At 37.2% G+C, this 17993-nt stretch overlaps 1 protein-coding gene across 1 annotated transcript in view; it reads right to left on the bottom strand.

Moving 5' to 3' along the window:
• Nucleotides 1-948: 948 nt before the first annotated feature.
• fgf13a (fibroblast growth factor 13a) overlaps nucleotides 949-17993 on the bottom strand; it is a 31923-nt gene continuing 14878 nt past the window's right edge. The window contains exons 4-5 of the mRNA XM_014984621.2: nucleotides 8685-8883; nucleotides 949-2863 (exon numbers count right to left, since the gene is read on the bottom strand). Of these exons, the coding sequence (XP_014840107.1) occupies nucleotides 2727-2863; nucleotides 8685-8883 (336 nt within the window). The 3' untranslated portion in view covers nucleotides 949-2726. The remainder of the gene's footprint in view (nucleotides 2864-8684; nucleotides 8884-17993) is intronic.

Below are 17993 nucleotides of genomic sequence, written 5' to 3'. Positions count from 1 at the left end.
TCCTTTTATTAACCCACATTACAGCTTGAGATGTTGTCATTTCTATTTTCATCGCTGGTGGTTCTTATGTTATCCAGCAATGCCCCAATTTGGCTCTCCAGACATAACGTCATCACTCTTTCATAATGTTTAGCAGTTATCCTAGCTGATTTGTGCTCATTTCAATTTCAAATCAATTCCCTTTTTTAGCAAAACCAGCCAATCCAGAAGCACCGTTTACTTTCCTTGATGTTGATTGGATGTACACCCAAGAGTGAAGATAAGGAGACTTAATATTTAAATTTTTGTGGTTCTGCTTAGATGATTTCCACTTAGCATATATAACATCATATATATGAACTTGCCATATTAAAATATGTACTTATAAGGTTTTTTAGAGGGACTCTGAAGTATCTGCAGATTGTAGGTACTCACAGTGAATACAAATACCAGCGGTCCACCGTAATGCAACTTTAAGGTTTAACACAACTCTTTTTTTTTTTTTATTATGAAATACCTCCTTACCAACTGAAGCTGGATTCACTCAGGAATTTCAGGCACTTAATTTGGACAAGTTATGTCTGTAACAGTGACTTCATTGATACATTTTCAAATTACATTATAAACCTTTATTTATGATCAATATTATGTTTACTGGTTAAAAGCAGTAACAGATACCAGAAGAAAAGTGTCCAACACTGTTAAGAAAGGGATATTTAAGTTACTGTAATCTGCTGAATCAGCACATATTACTAAATGTAGGCGGAAACCAGGATCTCTGTCCTAAGAGGGATATTGATTTATTGGATTGAATAGTCTCTGAGTTTGTCCAGTTACTGTAATTCTTAGAAAGCATTAACAGGCAAAGAAAAGAAAAAAAATGGAGGTGTAAATTTAATGGCGTGGACAGTTTAAACCATGGCCGTTCTAAGGAACACACAACAAAACACAAAGAAGAACATCAGACACTTTTTAAAAGTATATCTTAATATAAACATTTTATTCAGTGCATTTTTGTGTATACAACAAATAATAAACAACTGGAAGCTATCAGACAGCTGTAGTGCCTGTCTGTATATGCTGTTTTATCAGATTTAGCCTGGTAGTTTGGAACACATGATCCAACATGGGTTAATACACATAGCCTACATCATGCAGCTCTAGACCAGTATTTTCCCTGCTTTCTCCCATGCAACAGATAGATTCACCTAATACAAACCACCTCCAGAAGAAATCAAGAAAAAAGTCTCCCAAAAGCATGTACTAGAAATAAGTCATGTAGCTGAAGGAAAGAGTACATAGCCCACAAAAAGGGTCCTTTTTGTACATATTTGTGTACATGCCCTGTGCAAGAAAGGGAAGAAGTCTGTTTTTGTACCTTTTTGTTTGCTTTTCAGTTTTATAAATTTGACGTTTCCTATAAAATGTTGAGCCACCTAAAAGTCCACAGTATTCCTGTTTTAATAGAAAATATCACCACAATAAGTTACTCAAACACATAACAAGCATCCTGGAGAGTTGGGGTAGGTTGGGCTCCTCCACCATGCTCCTATGGTGACATTTATCAGTCATTAGAAGTGGAGAATGAAACAAGAATGGCTAACAGGGAGTAGGACTGAAGTATGACACAAGCACAAAGAAGAAACAGATCACGAGGACAAGAGCAAAAGACAGTGTGACACATCGGTAACAGAAGGGAATGGGGACAATAGATAGTCATTTCCATTCTTCCATCATTGAGCATATCAGCAAAAAGCAAGACATCGAGCCAGGTTGCCAACAAGTTATGTTTTCTCAACAAAAAAACCTTTACTTCCCTTCATCAAAAATGCACAATGAAAAAAAGAAACACCCATCTTTATCTCAACCGTATGTTGGCTTGTTTTGTTTTTTAGCAGCTTAAAGGGACACTCTTTCAATCTGTCTTTGGTTTGCTGAAACTCATCCTAACAACAAAGAAACAATGACATGAGCAGAGAACAAGAGGAGATTCCAACAAAAAACAGTTAACAATTAAAAACCTCTCAGCTAGTTCAGAAAATTAGCAAAAAGAAAAAGTGCAGTTGTGGCATCTCTCAGACAGAAAAAATTAAATAAATAAACAAAGAGAGCCACACTGCTCCTTATATTTCAGGTCAGTTGAACATAGGCTTCATTTTCCCATGCTAAGGAGCTCAGTCTCTGAGCGTGTGCATTAGGACGCAGGAGAGCTACCATCCGGCTGGCCAGGAGGACGAGGCTGAGCCATGCCAGGGAGTTTATAGGCTTTGTATTCACAGAAGCATGGATGGGATGGTGATCAGGGCGTTTTTATTGTCCCACTGCAGCCTTTATGGACAAGAATCATTACTGGCTGCCCTGAACACCTGCATATCTACCTTACTGTCCCTCTGTGACATATGCACAAGTGATTGGTGTTTGCATGACCGAAGAAAGTGATTGGAAAATGACAGTATCATAGATAAGGATGAGTAAAATCATTAACAAAAAGAATATGGTAACAATATTAAATAAATATTTGGCAAAAACAAAAATTTGGGTATGATGAGAGTGACCTGTGTGAGATTATGTTTGTTATTCTAGATGCTGCTTTGATGAATACTTTTTTCTGATGATATCTGGGCGTTTTAATGTGTGGATTATTGTCGTAGCTAGTCCTGAACCGTTGATCGGCGTCTGCTTGGATTCCCGCTCTGTGAGAGGTAAGGTTTCAAGGTTCGGCCCCAGGCCTGGGCTTGGCTACCGGGCTACGTCGACTCGTTCTGGCTCACGGCTTTGCCTCCGTTGAGGACAGCTGAGGCACTCCGACTCTTGGTGGGTGTGCCGCTGCCAGACCGCGAGAACTCTGTCAAGTCATGGAGAGATGGCTCCCTGTACATTGCCACTGTGGAGAGACAAGGGAAAGTGGAAATCAGACCAACTCATATCAATATATAGATAGATGTTAACAGTCAAGAAAGTAAACAGCAACTGCCATTCAACTGTGCAAACAGAAGCACTTTTGTTGGCTGGCATTTGTAAAAAAGTTAATCCAGGAGTGCCATTCATTTTCCCTTGGTCCTGATCGCTTACATCACCAAGACATTGGTGTCTTCTAAGAGGGTTTACACTGTGTGTATTAACACATAATAAGGTATATTTAGTTTTTAAATTACATTATAGTTCTAAGAGTTTTTAAAGGTGTTTTTTCCAGATATAACTATTGTGGTCCATAACTCCCTTGAATATTTTGCCCAGTATTGTGTGTGAAATAAGGCCGGTGGGTTGCCGGTTTGAGCCCCGTCCCTCTGGCTCCATCTTTATGTCCTGGAGCAAAACACTTCACCTGCAGTACCTCCTGGTGGTGGTCCGAGGGACCGGCGGCTCCGGTGCATGGCAACTTTACTCCTGTCACACTGCCCCAGGACAGCTGGGGCTACAATCCAGAATCTTGGCACTATCAGTTAGTGAATGTGTGTGTGAATGACTGAATGTAGTGTAAAGTGCTTCGGGGTCTTCTGGACTTGATAAAGTGCTATTCAAGTACAAGTCATTTACTAAACACTTCAGCCTCATCTGTCCGCCATCTTTTACACCATTTCCTTTCCTGCAAGATTAAAAGTAGTTTCCACTGTATGACTTCCACTCCACACCCAAAGTAATGCACATCTTCACTTGGATCGCAGTTTTGTTTTAACTTTTGTTTTCCACATCAAAGCTCACACACAATAAAAATCAACATCAAAGAGTTGAATATTTTTAAGCAACAATAATTAATACAACTGGCAAACATTCAAGGTTAGAATTTTTGGAGTAAAATACACCAGAAAGATTCACTTAAAAAGAAAGCATATATTATTTAAAAGGAATCTGTTTGTCTGTGTCATACTAAATTAAGGCACAGCTGGTGATTTTTAGCTGAAGAAAATAATGCATTTAGCTGATTCGTCAGAATATTCTGAATATATCTGAATATTTCTCTGCATCCTTTTTTATAACACAAACAGGAACACCTCTTGCTGTGTTTACCGACACTCAATATGACCTGATGCCACACATACGCTCTCTACAATGACAGCCACCCCTAGAAACTATGTGCACAAAGAGCCTTACCACATTCACAATCATATTAAGATCTTTAAATTATTAATACTTATTTTAATAATTGGTGTGTAAACATCAGAATGTGTGCAGCAATTCCACAGTTGATACGGGTAGAAGTGGAAAAAAACACCTCATATGACAAAAACTATGCAAAGTTTTAAACTGAATTTAAAAGCAGAGATTTTAGCTTAATCAAAATGTTTAAAAGTTTTAAATAATTCATGCTAAATATATAAAAAAACATGAGTATGCTTTTGTCTGATCACATTTCCATTAGGTGTGGCGTATGTAACTTCTCGATACTAAAAGAGCACCCTCATCTTCAAAGAATCTTCCAAGTTTTTCTTAGTTGGACAACATTTTATAAAAAGATGATTAGCTCTTGTGACTGCTAATGCACTTTGATTGTATTGAACTGGATCTGAATTAATAAATTAAAGCAGTCTTCTCGGACCCACAATTTAATCAGTGCTGTGAAAACCTTTGTTTTGCATTTATGGTTTACAAATAAACTGAACAGCAAACCGTAAATTAGGAAATAAGATTAGATAAACTGAAAGCCAGTTTAACAGATGAATCATAATTTTTAAATGTGAAAATGTTAACATTACAGTTAACAGTTTCTTTGTAAAACTGCTGATTCAAGGAGGTCACAGTAAAAAGTCTTGGTGGTGAAGTAAAAAGGAAAAAAAAAAGAAAACACTATATTCCCAGAATGCCATTATAAATTCAAGAGTTGCTAATGCTTGAGCTTTGCTGTGTGTGCAGGACCAACTCAATGTGCATCTCAGCAGCTGCCTTTTCAGGAGAAACATCAGTAATTTGATGTTCACAGTCTTTGGTTTCAGGATGTGTTCAACATCCTGCTGCCTAAAATGCTATTTGATGTTTATTCCTCAGGGGTCTGTGGCTGAAACTGCACATCTAGCCCTTCAGACACTTCACTTAGACCAGCACTTTTATGTTGCAGCAGCAACCAGAGACCACACCCCACCCCCTTACACACATCAATCATTGGCAGTATTTCACTGTAAACAACTGACCACCGGAAAATAGTTCACGAGTAAATATATTCCATGATTGTTTTAGTAAGAAAATACACTTAAGTTTATGATTTTAATGTGATGTAACAGTAGTTTTTCATTTTTAAACTTGACAAATGAAAATAAACAGCCTAGCTCAAGCTGTTCAAACTCCCCTATATCTGACCAGCTCCTAGATAAAAACACTTCTTTGTGATTCATATCAGAGCGTGTTGCAAAAGGTGTAAGAGGATTTCCATGTTTGGTTTGAATAATGTGAGCTTTACATGCTTTATCCAAAGTGGAAGAAAATGAGAGGCTAAGAGCTGCACCTCAGATACTGGAACCAGTAGAGCAGTGAGTAATGTCAAGAGACGATGGCATCACCAGCGGACAAGAAGCTTCTTAATTGGTGCTCGGTAACGCTGTGGTCGCTGAGTCTTTGAGATGCTGGAACAAATTCTCTCTTTTTCTCTCTCGCTTTGTCCTTTTGATTCTTTGCAGTGGGAAAGTCTTAATGAATGAATAAATATGACCAAAATATGAATTGTACAAGTAGCACAGTAACATAGAGCACAACTGGTGGTTTTATGTATGAGATCTGGCATCACAACACAGACTGTAACAGAACATTTCGCTTTAGATTTTTTTTATTATTGTTCTAATTGACTGTAGGTTTTTTTTCAGATGCATTTTAAAAATCATAATTTTGGTAACCAGTCTGCTTGTGTTTGAGAAGTCCTGAATAGTGAGGTACATGAAGGTATAATATCAACCTTAACTCAGACATGGACAGTTTTTTTGCCTACCATCTTTCTCTCTGTGGTTGGTTTCAAAATAAACATTGGTCATTCCCCAACTTGGTTTGTCACAGGTACAACTGTTTGAACATTTAATTATTGTTTTAAAGTAGATATGAGTAAGTTTTAGCCTTACTAAAATGCTTCGACAAAAGGGCCTTTTTCTCAAGTTATATTTCTAATCAAGGCAAAACAGAATCAACATAGTTAGTGTTGGATTCCAAGACAGGTCCCTAATGAATTATGCTACAGGAATGTATTTCTTTTTCCAGGAAAGTAATCCTGGATAATTATGTTTTTCTCTCTGCTCTGTGCTTTCAAACCTGTCGGTCACAGCAGATGGAAACTGTTACTGTATCAGAGTCTGCAGGAATAAATGCTACTAATCATTTTTCTGTTAATTTTAGTAAAAGCATTTTTTTTCTCCGTTGCAATCTGAGTGTGGTTGAATTTTCAAAGAATGAAAGTTTGTGTTAGTGCAGTAGTAGATTTTTTTAAATTGATTTCTACCAAGGTGATGACAGGTGCAGTGTGTAATTATTTATGAGTTAAGAGAAAATACATTTGTTGACATATAATTCAAAAGAAAGGGAAGTTAACCACATGTATGACATAATTTATTCACCACTTTATATCATTTTCAAAGTTTACCTACAAAGTAATAATCAAGAACTAACTGCAGCTGAGAAAAGCTCACTCTATATATATATATATATATATATATTTATTTTTTTTTTTTTTAAAAAGAGGACTGTAGTGAGAGCGCGTCTACTGGACTATGTTTTTGTCCACATGTGAACATGGAGACACCCCTGATGATCCAGATCTGCTGACGACATCACTAAAAACAGGCTGGTGTGAAAGTGTTCAACTGACACACCAGATGGTTTGAAACCATCTGAAACCATGAACAGTTGTGATAAAGCTGATATATATATATATATATATATATATATATATATATATAAAACACTTGACAGGTGATTGAATTAAACATACTTTCATGAATCACAGAAATAAAGCATTCGCCACTTAGTAAATCACTTTTACTGAAGCCGGAAAGTAATTGGAATTTTTGCAAGTGTAGTGCAATAAGCATCTGCAAAGCTTGAGACTTGGAAAGACAGATTCATGTTTTTCATTCTGTTTCCCACTGTGCTGAAAGCAATAAAATCAAGGTTTGAATGTATTTTGTATAGTTTGGTGGCTCCAAGACTTCAATGCATTCAGGATTTCTTTGAATGTACCAATTTAAAGAATGACTTTAAACTGGCAAACTTCCTCTTAGTGCCCTTGTATACACTGAAGATAAAAAAGATACATAGAAGACATGCCTGTTCCCCAGATGGGTGCTCCGTCTATAACACATGCATTTCCGGGCATGAAATGTCAAAATACTTCTGTTAAAGTGGTCACTTTACTGCACTAGAACAACTCAAGCTCCTATGAGATTGCTATGGATACTTGGGAAAAGAAGGTGCTTCACAAGCTGCACATTTAAAGCAATAATGGATCCACAGAAATCCACCTTAAAAAGGAAGCTCTGTTACTAATGTGCCGCATGTGAATGAAATGGTGGAAGGAAAACGTATCTGAAAGCTCCACATAAAATGTTTACAGGTGCAAAAATATGTTTGTTTTTGTCTTATATGTAAAGTTAAATTCCATTGCTACCATTTAAATTAGAACCAACACCAGATAAAAAACTGCTTGGTTTTTCTCTGGCTAAAAACCAAACAGCATTTCACTCCTTTTGTCTCGTCTCTGCATTGACAGAGTCTTGTTGAAGATGAAAGGACTGTGGGAGAGCAGAACCCTTTCTCTCTCTCTCTCCTGGCAGCTTTCTGTGTTCTCCACGCTACCACACACATCGCCTGGATGGGTGGGGTTTTCTGTAATTTCATTTGGTGAAAATAAACTGCTGGTGCTACTATTCAAAGCGCTGGAGCATATTGTCTGTGCGGCTTCTGGTCACAGACAACCTCATTCTGTACTGGACCTGTAACAGACTGCGACCAGCTGGAATAAAGTACTGAACATGCACATGCCAGCTTCTCTGAGAAGCATACATTAACAGATTTGACAGCACATTCAGCTTTTAGTAAAGAAACAGAACGTGAGCCAATGAATAAATGTAAAAATCCCTCTAGAAAATCAGTAATTCTCAGATAGAGATGCACACATAATTTATTCAGAGATCAGAATTGGCCAACTGTTCACTGATTGGTGATTGCATTATGTTATGTTTCTGAAAACTAATGTTAGAGATTTTAGCCAAATGTAATCAGACTCAGATCTCTGAAAATATTCTGCTTTCAGAGGCCCATACATTTTTCCCAAATGTCTCATGCCCACCAAATACTATTTGATAGATGCTATCTATTTTATTTTTTCCTTGAATATCCCTTTATGGTCTCCGTAAACTTCCAAGCCAAAGTCAACAATTTCTGAAAATAAGTCACCAGAACCTTTCATCAATGTGGACAAAGTTCCCGCAAAGTGTGACATTTTCCAAATAAATGTGAGTTATAATCCAGTGAGACTTTTCCTTTCATCCTTTTCATAAAGCATTTTTTGACGGATGTGACTTATACTTACTACTTACACTTATTAGCCTGGAAAATATGGCACTTAGATTGCCAGATATTAAAAATTGGTTGATGATTGGAAAGCTTCAAGTGCAAAAAAATAGCAAAAAATAAGAAGAAATCAGAAAGGATGCAACTGTACTGTGATTCTGAACCAGCACAGCTCGAACCTAAACATCAAGGAATCAAATGGAGGATGTGTGCAGGCCTACCTTTCAGAGGTTTGGGGAGGAAGTGGGCTGCTGGCTTGTTCTTTTTGACATGGTTCCCCTTCATGATTTCCCCTTCCTTGTTCAGACCGAGGTACCAGCCCCTGCCTGATTGCTGCTGTCGGTAGATCATGGAGGAGTATGTCACGTAGTAGTTTTCAAACACCGACTCCTTAAATTTGCACTCTGCTGTGAAGTGTTCCTGTGGAAGGGGACAAGCAGGGACAGTTTCAAGCAGTTGCTGGCCAGTACTTCACAAAGTCTCAAGAGTCTTGGAAGTAGCACATGCAGCAAATACGCTATTGTTCCTTCTATACAAGGAGGGCTTAATAAAGTTGCGGTGTAAAGAAAACACACTGTTAGGCAGAAAAGAGCACATGAACTGTCCCATGGCTCGAGGCCTTTATAGCAGCGTTCTAAATCATTTTATTCCATTCACTGTTATGAATAATGCAGCACCTCAAGGCAGAGATAATAGTAAGATACCATTACCAAGGAGCATTAATAAAACACACAGGTCAAATTAATTGTACATTCATATTTAGTCTCATCTCTTAATTATGTATGGACTCTTCCTTGCCTTTCAGAGTTTTGTTGAATGTTATATTTTAATAGACAAGCATATTTTTTTTATAGCCATTACATTTATTTTTTACTGTACGGATCTAATAGTCTAATTTAACAGATAAGTGTTTTAAATTCTCTCACAAAGGAGCTTTAATAGGTTTATATGCAGTGCCTCTGCAATTAACACAGAGAAGGTGCTCATTACTTTCAATCACTGAGGCTCTGGCTGTAGAAAGACTGTAAACATGCTGTTTGAAGAATGAAGAACCATTAGTGATTAGTGTCGTGGTTCATTAAGCAATAATTCACCAGAAGAGTTATTACATAATTTATAATATTTACAGAATAATCAAACTAAATAATAACACAGACTTGTTCCTGTAACACTTGCTCATCTTTTCTCTGTATTTCAGTCACTTACATAAACACATTTGATGCATTGTAGCTAACTACCATGGAGGAAGCCTTTAGTTTATTGGCTCAGAAACAGAAGCACAAAAATACATAAAGCACAAATGTGACAGACTTGTGATCATATCCAAATGACATTAGTTAGACTATAAGACCAAAAGGCTCATCTCATATTAGAGCTACACCTAAGATAGCTCTTTAAGTGTAGCTGTAAAATCATTTTGTAGTCTGGCTTCAAAATGATTACAGTAGATCTAAAATGTATCTTTTATCTCATCAGTTTTAGATTTTTGCCTTTAGTTTCTTTGCTGGAGCAGCGTAAAGCATTTTCTGTAACTTTATTTTTATTTTCAACTAACAAACATTATCAAATGATTAACATTTTGGGAGATGTTCTAGATATAATCTGGATTTCTCGGTCATCTGTTGCTAATTTTTCTTCTGTAACTTGTCCATTTATTCAATTTTTCTTCGTTGTCAGTCTTTTGTGGTCTTATTTTTGGTTTGTGTCTTTTTTTTCCTTCATGTTTTCCTTCTTCAACAATTCCAGCCAGTTGGTGATGTAGTTCTTGAGACCAAGACTTTTAGGGTACATCAAATGAACAGCATCACTGGGAGGAGGTGGTGGAGTTCGATCTCATCACAGATTAACTGTCACATGTACTTAACTTATCAAATATGCAAAAGACATTTTTATAAAAGTTACATACTGCAGCTTTAGGGCTTTGTGAATCTATCTTGGTAAATTTTTTAATTTACCAAGAATAAATTTGACTTATTACACACTAAAATTTTAATGAAATCCTTTTTTACTGTAACTGCCAAATGTAGCATGTGCTTCTGTTTTAAATAATTAATAAATACACTTTATCAGGAAGGACAGGACAAATATTTTCAGTGCAGCTCTCATATCTTCCAATTATAAAATTCTTCAAGTAAACAAATCAGTTAAAATCTGTATTGGCAAGTAGAACCTTTACAAAGCCTGCCAACTTATTCTGATCAGTGAATCTTTGCAAAAAAAAGAGGGACAATTCCAAAAAGGCTGCTTCAAAACCGGTACGAGTGACTCCATAAAATTGAGTCTCATTAGTTTGAGTCGCGTTCAACATGGCCATGTGCAGTTGTGCATGTCTTACCAGCTGGTGTTTATAAGAGCTCCCCGCCCCTGGAAACACAACTGACAGCACTACTTCTAGTGACAAAACTCTGATGTAAATACAGTAATCATAATCAATCTAAGATTGAGATATTACCGTATTTTCCGCACTATAAGGCGCACCGGATTATAAGGCGCACCTTCAATGAATGGCCTATTTTAGGACTTTTTTCATACATTAGGCGCACCGCATTATAAGGCGCATAGAATAGACGCTTCATACTCTATTATTACACATCCACATTAATAAAGAAATGGTCCCCGAGTACTTTATATAGTAGGCTGGCCCAGCCGTTGTTTCACTCACGGTGTTGGTGTTGCGATATTATGCCCAACTGCTTTCTGGGTAACACAGACCAACCGACACGCTGCCGCTGCAGTCTCTGTCTCTCTTCCCCTGCCCCTCCCCCCCTTTAAATGTATTATCAAACTTTATTAACAAACCAGTGTTCTGACAACTATCCCAGCATGCACCGCGCACTACTTCTTCTACGGGGGAAAAAGAAGTTGGCGGCTGCTTACCGTAGTGGACCAACTACATAAGCAGCCTACTGCATGTCTGTGTAAACATGACGTCTTTCATTTCGATCTGAGTTAATTAGCGTAGCATTTCTGCCGGATTTTCACAACATATCAGCCACGACAATGGACAGGGGAACCAACAAGTTCATGTCATCTTTTTTGGACGACATCAAGGTGTTTGAGCCACTGGATGCCTCCAACATTGTGCGCATCACAGCTAAAAGCTACCGATAGATGAGGAAAACAGCAGATCCTCACACCCTCAGCATAAATATAGCTGTGGACAAGATCACTGATGCCTATTGTTCTTGCAAGGCTGGGTAAGTCGGCATTCATGGTTTTGATGGTCCACAATGTACATTAGCATATGTTTACTACTGTAGCTTGTGTTTGTGAGACGGTCACGCACGTGGTAGCTGCACTGTGACCTAAAATGGGCATTAGCCAATGAAACGCGGCCCCTGTGGTAAGGTCCGTTGCTGGACCTGTTGTGGCTCAATATTGGTCCATATATAAGGCGCACCGGATTATAAGGCGCACTGTCGGCTTTTGAGGAAATTGAAGGTTTTTAGGTGCGTCTTATAGTGCGGAAAATACGGTAATCTAAATCTATAAAAGCCAAGATTTAGTCTCTCATTGCCGTTTTTTAATCCTTTATAGACATTTTTAATATTGTTTAGCTTCAATGCATCAAAGCCTCTTTCTTCCTCACTGCATCACTTTTTTGTCCAAGCTGTTTACCTTCAGGGTCGTGGAGAGACTGGGCAGCGTCCATTGCAGTTTTGCACAAACAGTAATTGGAAGCAAAACAACAAGCTGCTCTTGAGCTTAGTTCTGTTGTACCTCTAATAATGAGCTTATGTGGATTTGGCTGGTTACACGTGTCCTGATGAAGAATGAGAGTCTATTGACAAGCAGACAGACGCAGATGGATACACTCACAGCCGGAGCCAAGATTCAGGAGAGGCTGCTGGCTGTAAGCGTCGAACTGGAGCGGATCTCTAGACAGCAGGCCCGTGCCAACTAACACAAAGAGGAACAAAAATGGCAGGGGATCCCCTTCTCCTTCCACCGTCTCTCCTAAAACAAGACTGTGATGGACGTTGGATGCTCGAAAGAATTTAAGAAGCATCTTTTTAAGCGAGTCGCATATCGTTCCATTAAACCAACTGGCATGTGGAATAATAAAATAAATGTGACATTTTTTAATAAGCACTGCTGTGCCAAATGGACTGAAGAAAATCTCAATAGAAATGGGACAATATCTGCATGAAAATAATATATGCACACTCATCTTCATATCCTAAAGTCTCACTGGTGCTTTGGCCAAATTAACTTTTAATGATCCGATTCCACTTCATGGACTTTTGTGCACAAGTAATATTACTTTTAAATATGCATACTGACTGACCTCCTTGAAAATGCTACTTTGCATGTTGCCTTAAAACTTTTTATTTTGCTATGGAATAAATGTCCAATTCAGTAAGAAATATCTACAGCCATGCTAAAAGGAAAATATCACTCTATTCTTTCTTGGACTTTACATATCAATTTCAAACCCAGAGTTTTTTATGACTTCCTCTTTACTTAATACATATTAAAATGGCAGATTCTGTAATGTGTTGATTTATATATTTAAGAACCTAGTGAAGACATTTAATCAAATTCCTACATATTTTTGGTCATCATATAATTGTGACAGTCATTTAAACTGGTTTTCTGTGCTATATGAAATAAGCACATTAATTGTCAGTTTTGCCAAAGCGCTGTAAAATAGCCAGTGGGATTTGGGCATCATTGTGTGATTTAGGTGTTGGATGTCAGACGCTTTCTTAGTACTTTTGTTCTCTCTGAATATGAAGCTACCGCCCAGTGAAACCCTGCACTGAGGCATATTTACAGTTCAAACAGCTCCATGACCTATTGTGTAATGCTTCTTTTATTAGCCAGGCAGGTATATAAAGAAGAACTTTCAATTGTGAGTAGTTTTCAAATGGCACGGTTCTATTAACTTAAAGTAATTATACCTCTGCAGTGTTTTCTCATGTGCAGCCAGCAGGAGGTGAATTACTATCATAAAGCATTTAATTTCTCATGTAAAGACAAGCCAAATCAATGCTAAGTATGGTGTAATGAGTATTCAGCTACAATATGAAAACTAGAACAACAGCAATTACGCCAATAAAATCATAGCGGAGCACCGCTCAGGTTCCTCCCACCTACTTCAATATTAGTGCGACTCAGAAAAACTAATTATCAGGTGAAGTAGCGACAACGTGTCCTCGTGAAGCCAGATGTTGAAAAAAAGTGAAATGGGATCTAAAAGGACTTTTTTTTTTCTAGCATCTCATGGTTTGTTTTCCAAAAGCACTGGAGAAAAACGGGCAAAAAGTCACACCCACACAGGATTCAAAGTCAATTCAGAGGCATGTAAACACTCAGAAAACACAGTAATTAATGACTAACCCTGTAAATTGAAACCTTACAGCAGTGCTTCTTTACTAATGGCACTGTGCTGACTAAATAGCTGAAAAGAGTGGGATTTAATTATATATTTCATAAGAGTGCATTAAAATGATAATATGCATGTTCAAGTAAAAGAAGACAAGAATAAATTTTTTTCAACTGAATTTCAGAATGCTTATCTATAACTTAAAATATTTAACATTTTTTTATATTTTTCTTCAAAAATAATTAATCAACAAAGAGATTTGTTATAAAAATTATTTGTACAGATTTATTAAGTTTTTGTAGAGATCTCCATTATGTAATTTGACCTTTTATTAAAAGGGATAAGTACATAAGAGGATTAGGGCCACTGGAAAAAAGAAAAAAAAAATCTGACTTTAAATCTCAGAATTCTGACTTGTTTCTCAGAATTCTGAGAAAAATGTCAGTCACTTTTTTCCTCAGAATTCTGACTTTAATCTCAGAATTCTGACTTCTGAGATTAAAGTCAGAATTCTGACTTTTTCCTCAGAATTCTGAGAAAAATGTCAGTCACTTGTTTCTCAGAATTCTGACTTTAATCTCAGAATTCTGACTTCTGAGATTAAAGTCAGAATTCTGACTTTTTTCTCAAAATTCTGACTTTTTTCTCAGATGTTTCGATGTTTTTTGTTTTTGTTATTTTTTTTCCAGTGGCTCCAATCCTCTTCCGTAGATAGGTTTTGTTTCTTGTAGATCACTTTTATGCCTGTTGATGCATATTCAACACATAGCATGAATCATATTGGAAGCACTTTGCCAACATCTAGAGCTTGGAGTTTAGCCAGGTTATGCTTAATTTAGTGATTTAGCATGCTAAACACCAAAATGTATTTGATATATTTTCAGAAACAGTCTGTAGTTTATTTAGAATCTGTCAGCAAAATTCATTTTGTATATATTTGTAAAATAATGTCAGGCAGTAATTGGTTAATTCATGTTTTGCTCCCCCTTTCCTACTTTATTGCTACCCCTACCTTTCTTGTGTCATTTATTTACTCCCTCTATATATTTAGGGTAGCTGTTGCATGCCAGATTGTCTCGTATCTCTATTGTTTTCTCTACTGTCATGTTCAGCCCATTATTTTATGTTTGTTTAGCATCTTCGTTTACACAGGCAGTCTGGCTGTGACTCAGGGCTCTTTTTCAAAAAAGATTTTAAAGCAAATTATCAGCAGGTGTAATTACCAGAGGAAGGCTCAAGTACCAATTAAAATCTAAATAAAACACTAGAAATGGGAAAAAAAATTTCAATTACACTTTTTCTTTATTTGTGAAATAGACGTAAAGTCAATGAGGGGACTTAAAATTTATAATTCATTCTTGTAGCTTGTTCAGATCTGATTGTCTTCAGCTGGAGCTTCTCGAGTATTTAAAATGTCTTTGTAAGTGAATCTTTACTAGTGAAGAACAAGTGTTTGCATAGATCAGAAGAGTTAGTATTCTTATTTTTGGGTGGTTGTTATGACATTTTAGTAGTTTCTGCATTAATTTTGCACAAGTAGAGCATATGTGTGGGTATGTGTGGTGACAATGAACTTTGCAAAATTGAAAAAAAAAAACAACAACAACTTGCTGGCAGAATATTACATTTGAAAAATGTATTAACAGCATTTTTCATGTAAGATGTGATGGTGATAGGTGTGTTACCAGTTTAGCTTTTTTATATTCAATATCTGACACTGAACACATAAAATAAAAATAGTATTCTTGTTGAATCGCAGAGATGTCCTGATAAATATTTCCACCTCACAAAAGCTGAACGGTTCAGTCCACTCTCACACTCTCACTGAGCAGGCTAGAGGAGACTCAGCTGGAGCCTCAGTGACTCACACTAATTCAAAAATGACCCACTAGGAAATTAATAACACCACTTGAATGGCACTTGTGAGTATAAGAGTATATGTGCAAATCGGCTGCTCAAAAGCAAGCCTGCAGATGTAAACGACGAATAAAAGGTGATTTCCTTTATTTTAGATTGAAGGATTGTAACTGGAAATGTTTACAGATTGTAGTGGAACTTTTCTTTAAGGTTGATGCTTCTTCAGTTCTGATACTGCAGACCTTTCACTACTTTTGGAAATGAGTAGACCTAAATAGGTAGTAAAATAAATATATACTAAATTCTTTCTCTCCCACACATTGATGGTGCTAGATGAATATATTATCACTGGCGACTTCTGTTCACCTACACACATGCTGTTTATCTCGCATCACACCGTCTATATATAGACAGAACATTGTATACATAATGTATTTGTGAGCTAAAAACTGTCTTTGTGGGGGAAACGAAAAGAAAATGTTTTAATTCAACAACTGGCCGAGATGGAAGAAAAACGCAGGGCAAATTGTAGTATAATTAGCCATGCTCTGACAATAGTTAAGTGTATTCTTTCCAGGTAGTCGGATAACTGTTTACCTACTTGTGTTTTTTTCCAATCTCAAGATGAATTGAGTAATGGTGTAAAAAGTCAGGGATTGAAAAATGGTCCAGAAAACACATGCATCCAAATTCCTCAAAGCTGCCAACTGTTTTGCTGAATTTGTGGTACTCAGTTTAATAGGGGGGGGGGGTAGTTAGGTTCAGACATCAGTAAGCTTTGCTTTAGCATCCATAGATAACATGGATGCTGCATGCAAAACACAGATGAATGCAAAAGAACAAAGTGTCCAGACACTAACAGCCCCCCAAAAGCTGCTGCTACACTGTGATTGTTATCAATCTTAGACAAAATCTTTTGTCGTGGCTCGTGAAAAAATCCAAAGAAAATTGTTGGTGATGAGCTGTGATTGGTGGTCTGGGGATTTTCAGTGAGAGAGGCACACAGACTGCCTTTTATGTTTTCTCAACTAAGGAAAACCTATCAAGCACTGTCTGAAAATTTTCAGTTATTTTATTTTTTATTTTTTGCCAAGTTACACAGTTTTCTCCTCTTCTCTTTTTTTTCAAGATTATGACTAATATTAAGTGCAACGAGATGTTTTGCATTCGGACCAAAAGTGCTGTTAAATCTTTCTGCTTTGAACCAACATTTTCCATCCTACCATATGACAGGAGATTCTAGATTCCATCATATTGACCCCAGACAGGCTGACATGTTTAATTTCCTTTGCACTGTTCCAATTGCACGGTGTGTGGAAGAACTTAGACTGCTGTCACACCAGATTCCTGCAAAAAGATATTTCTGCAGCACCTTCCAAAGATCTTTCCTCAGATACCCAGAAGTGGAAAATTAATTGCAAATCTTTCTCCATCTTACCACTAAGTTGGCATACCCAAAATCACTGGTACATGTTTTGTCTAAGGACTGAGTCACCCAGGTACATGTGTTTTTGCTGCTGAACTCCCCTGACAGTCTGTGTACCAAAATCTAATTACATGAAAACAAGCAAGGGAAATTAGAGAATTTAATTTAAATCTAAGGAATGGATGTACATCTATAGCCTGACCCCATGTAGAAACACATTTAGAAATTAAAATATGAACTTGTTTTACTTTTGATCACAACATACAGGCTCACCATTCTCTCGGTGTTTCTCCTTTTGCATGCATGTAGACATGTAGATCTCATAAAAGCAACTATCCGTACCCCCTCCAAACTGTCATCTATTGTCTCCCTACTTTTGATTTGGATTCTCCCCAAAATACTGACTTGTGATTGGTTGGTTTACTGTGTGGCTGCAAGGCAGCACTTTCCAACAGCAGCAATCCCAGGAAGACAGGCACTATTAGGTAGCAGGCCTTACATTCAGTACAATTTTCTCTCTAATTTAGCTGAAATGGGAAGCCCTGCAGCCCATCCCCCCCCAACTGTATTCTTCCAATTTAACAGATCAGTATGAACCGGTTTCCTCGTGAGGGTTTTATTTGAAACAGCATAGATGATACATGGTGTGCAGCAACATGGTTCCAAGTAGACTCCAGCTTTTCTCTTCTCTGTTTGAGCAAGATTTAACACATTATTATATAACCAACTAAGGCGATGAAGTACAATCCTAATTAAGCACATGGTACTTTTTGCTTCCAATTAAAATTTACCTTGTGATTTTGCTGTTCACAGTCTGTCAGATTTTACAGAAACCATAGCATTTTTGTTGAAATCCAGCCACTTGTCATGTCTCCAGTGATCGGAGTCTCTGACACTGGACACTAACCCCATGTAGAG

Source organism: Poecilia mexicana, unplaced genomic scaffold (assembly GCF_051168715.1).
Source record: "Poecilia mexicana isolate PSO_F unplaced genomic scaffold, ASM5116871v1 scaffold_10, whole genome shotgun sequence".
NCBI classification, from domain to species: domain Eukaryota; kingdom Metazoa; phylum Chordata; class Actinopteri; order Cyprinodontiformes; family Poeciliidae; genus Poecilia; species Poecilia mexicana.
This window is presented reverse-complemented; position numbering and strand designations above follow the sequence as displayed.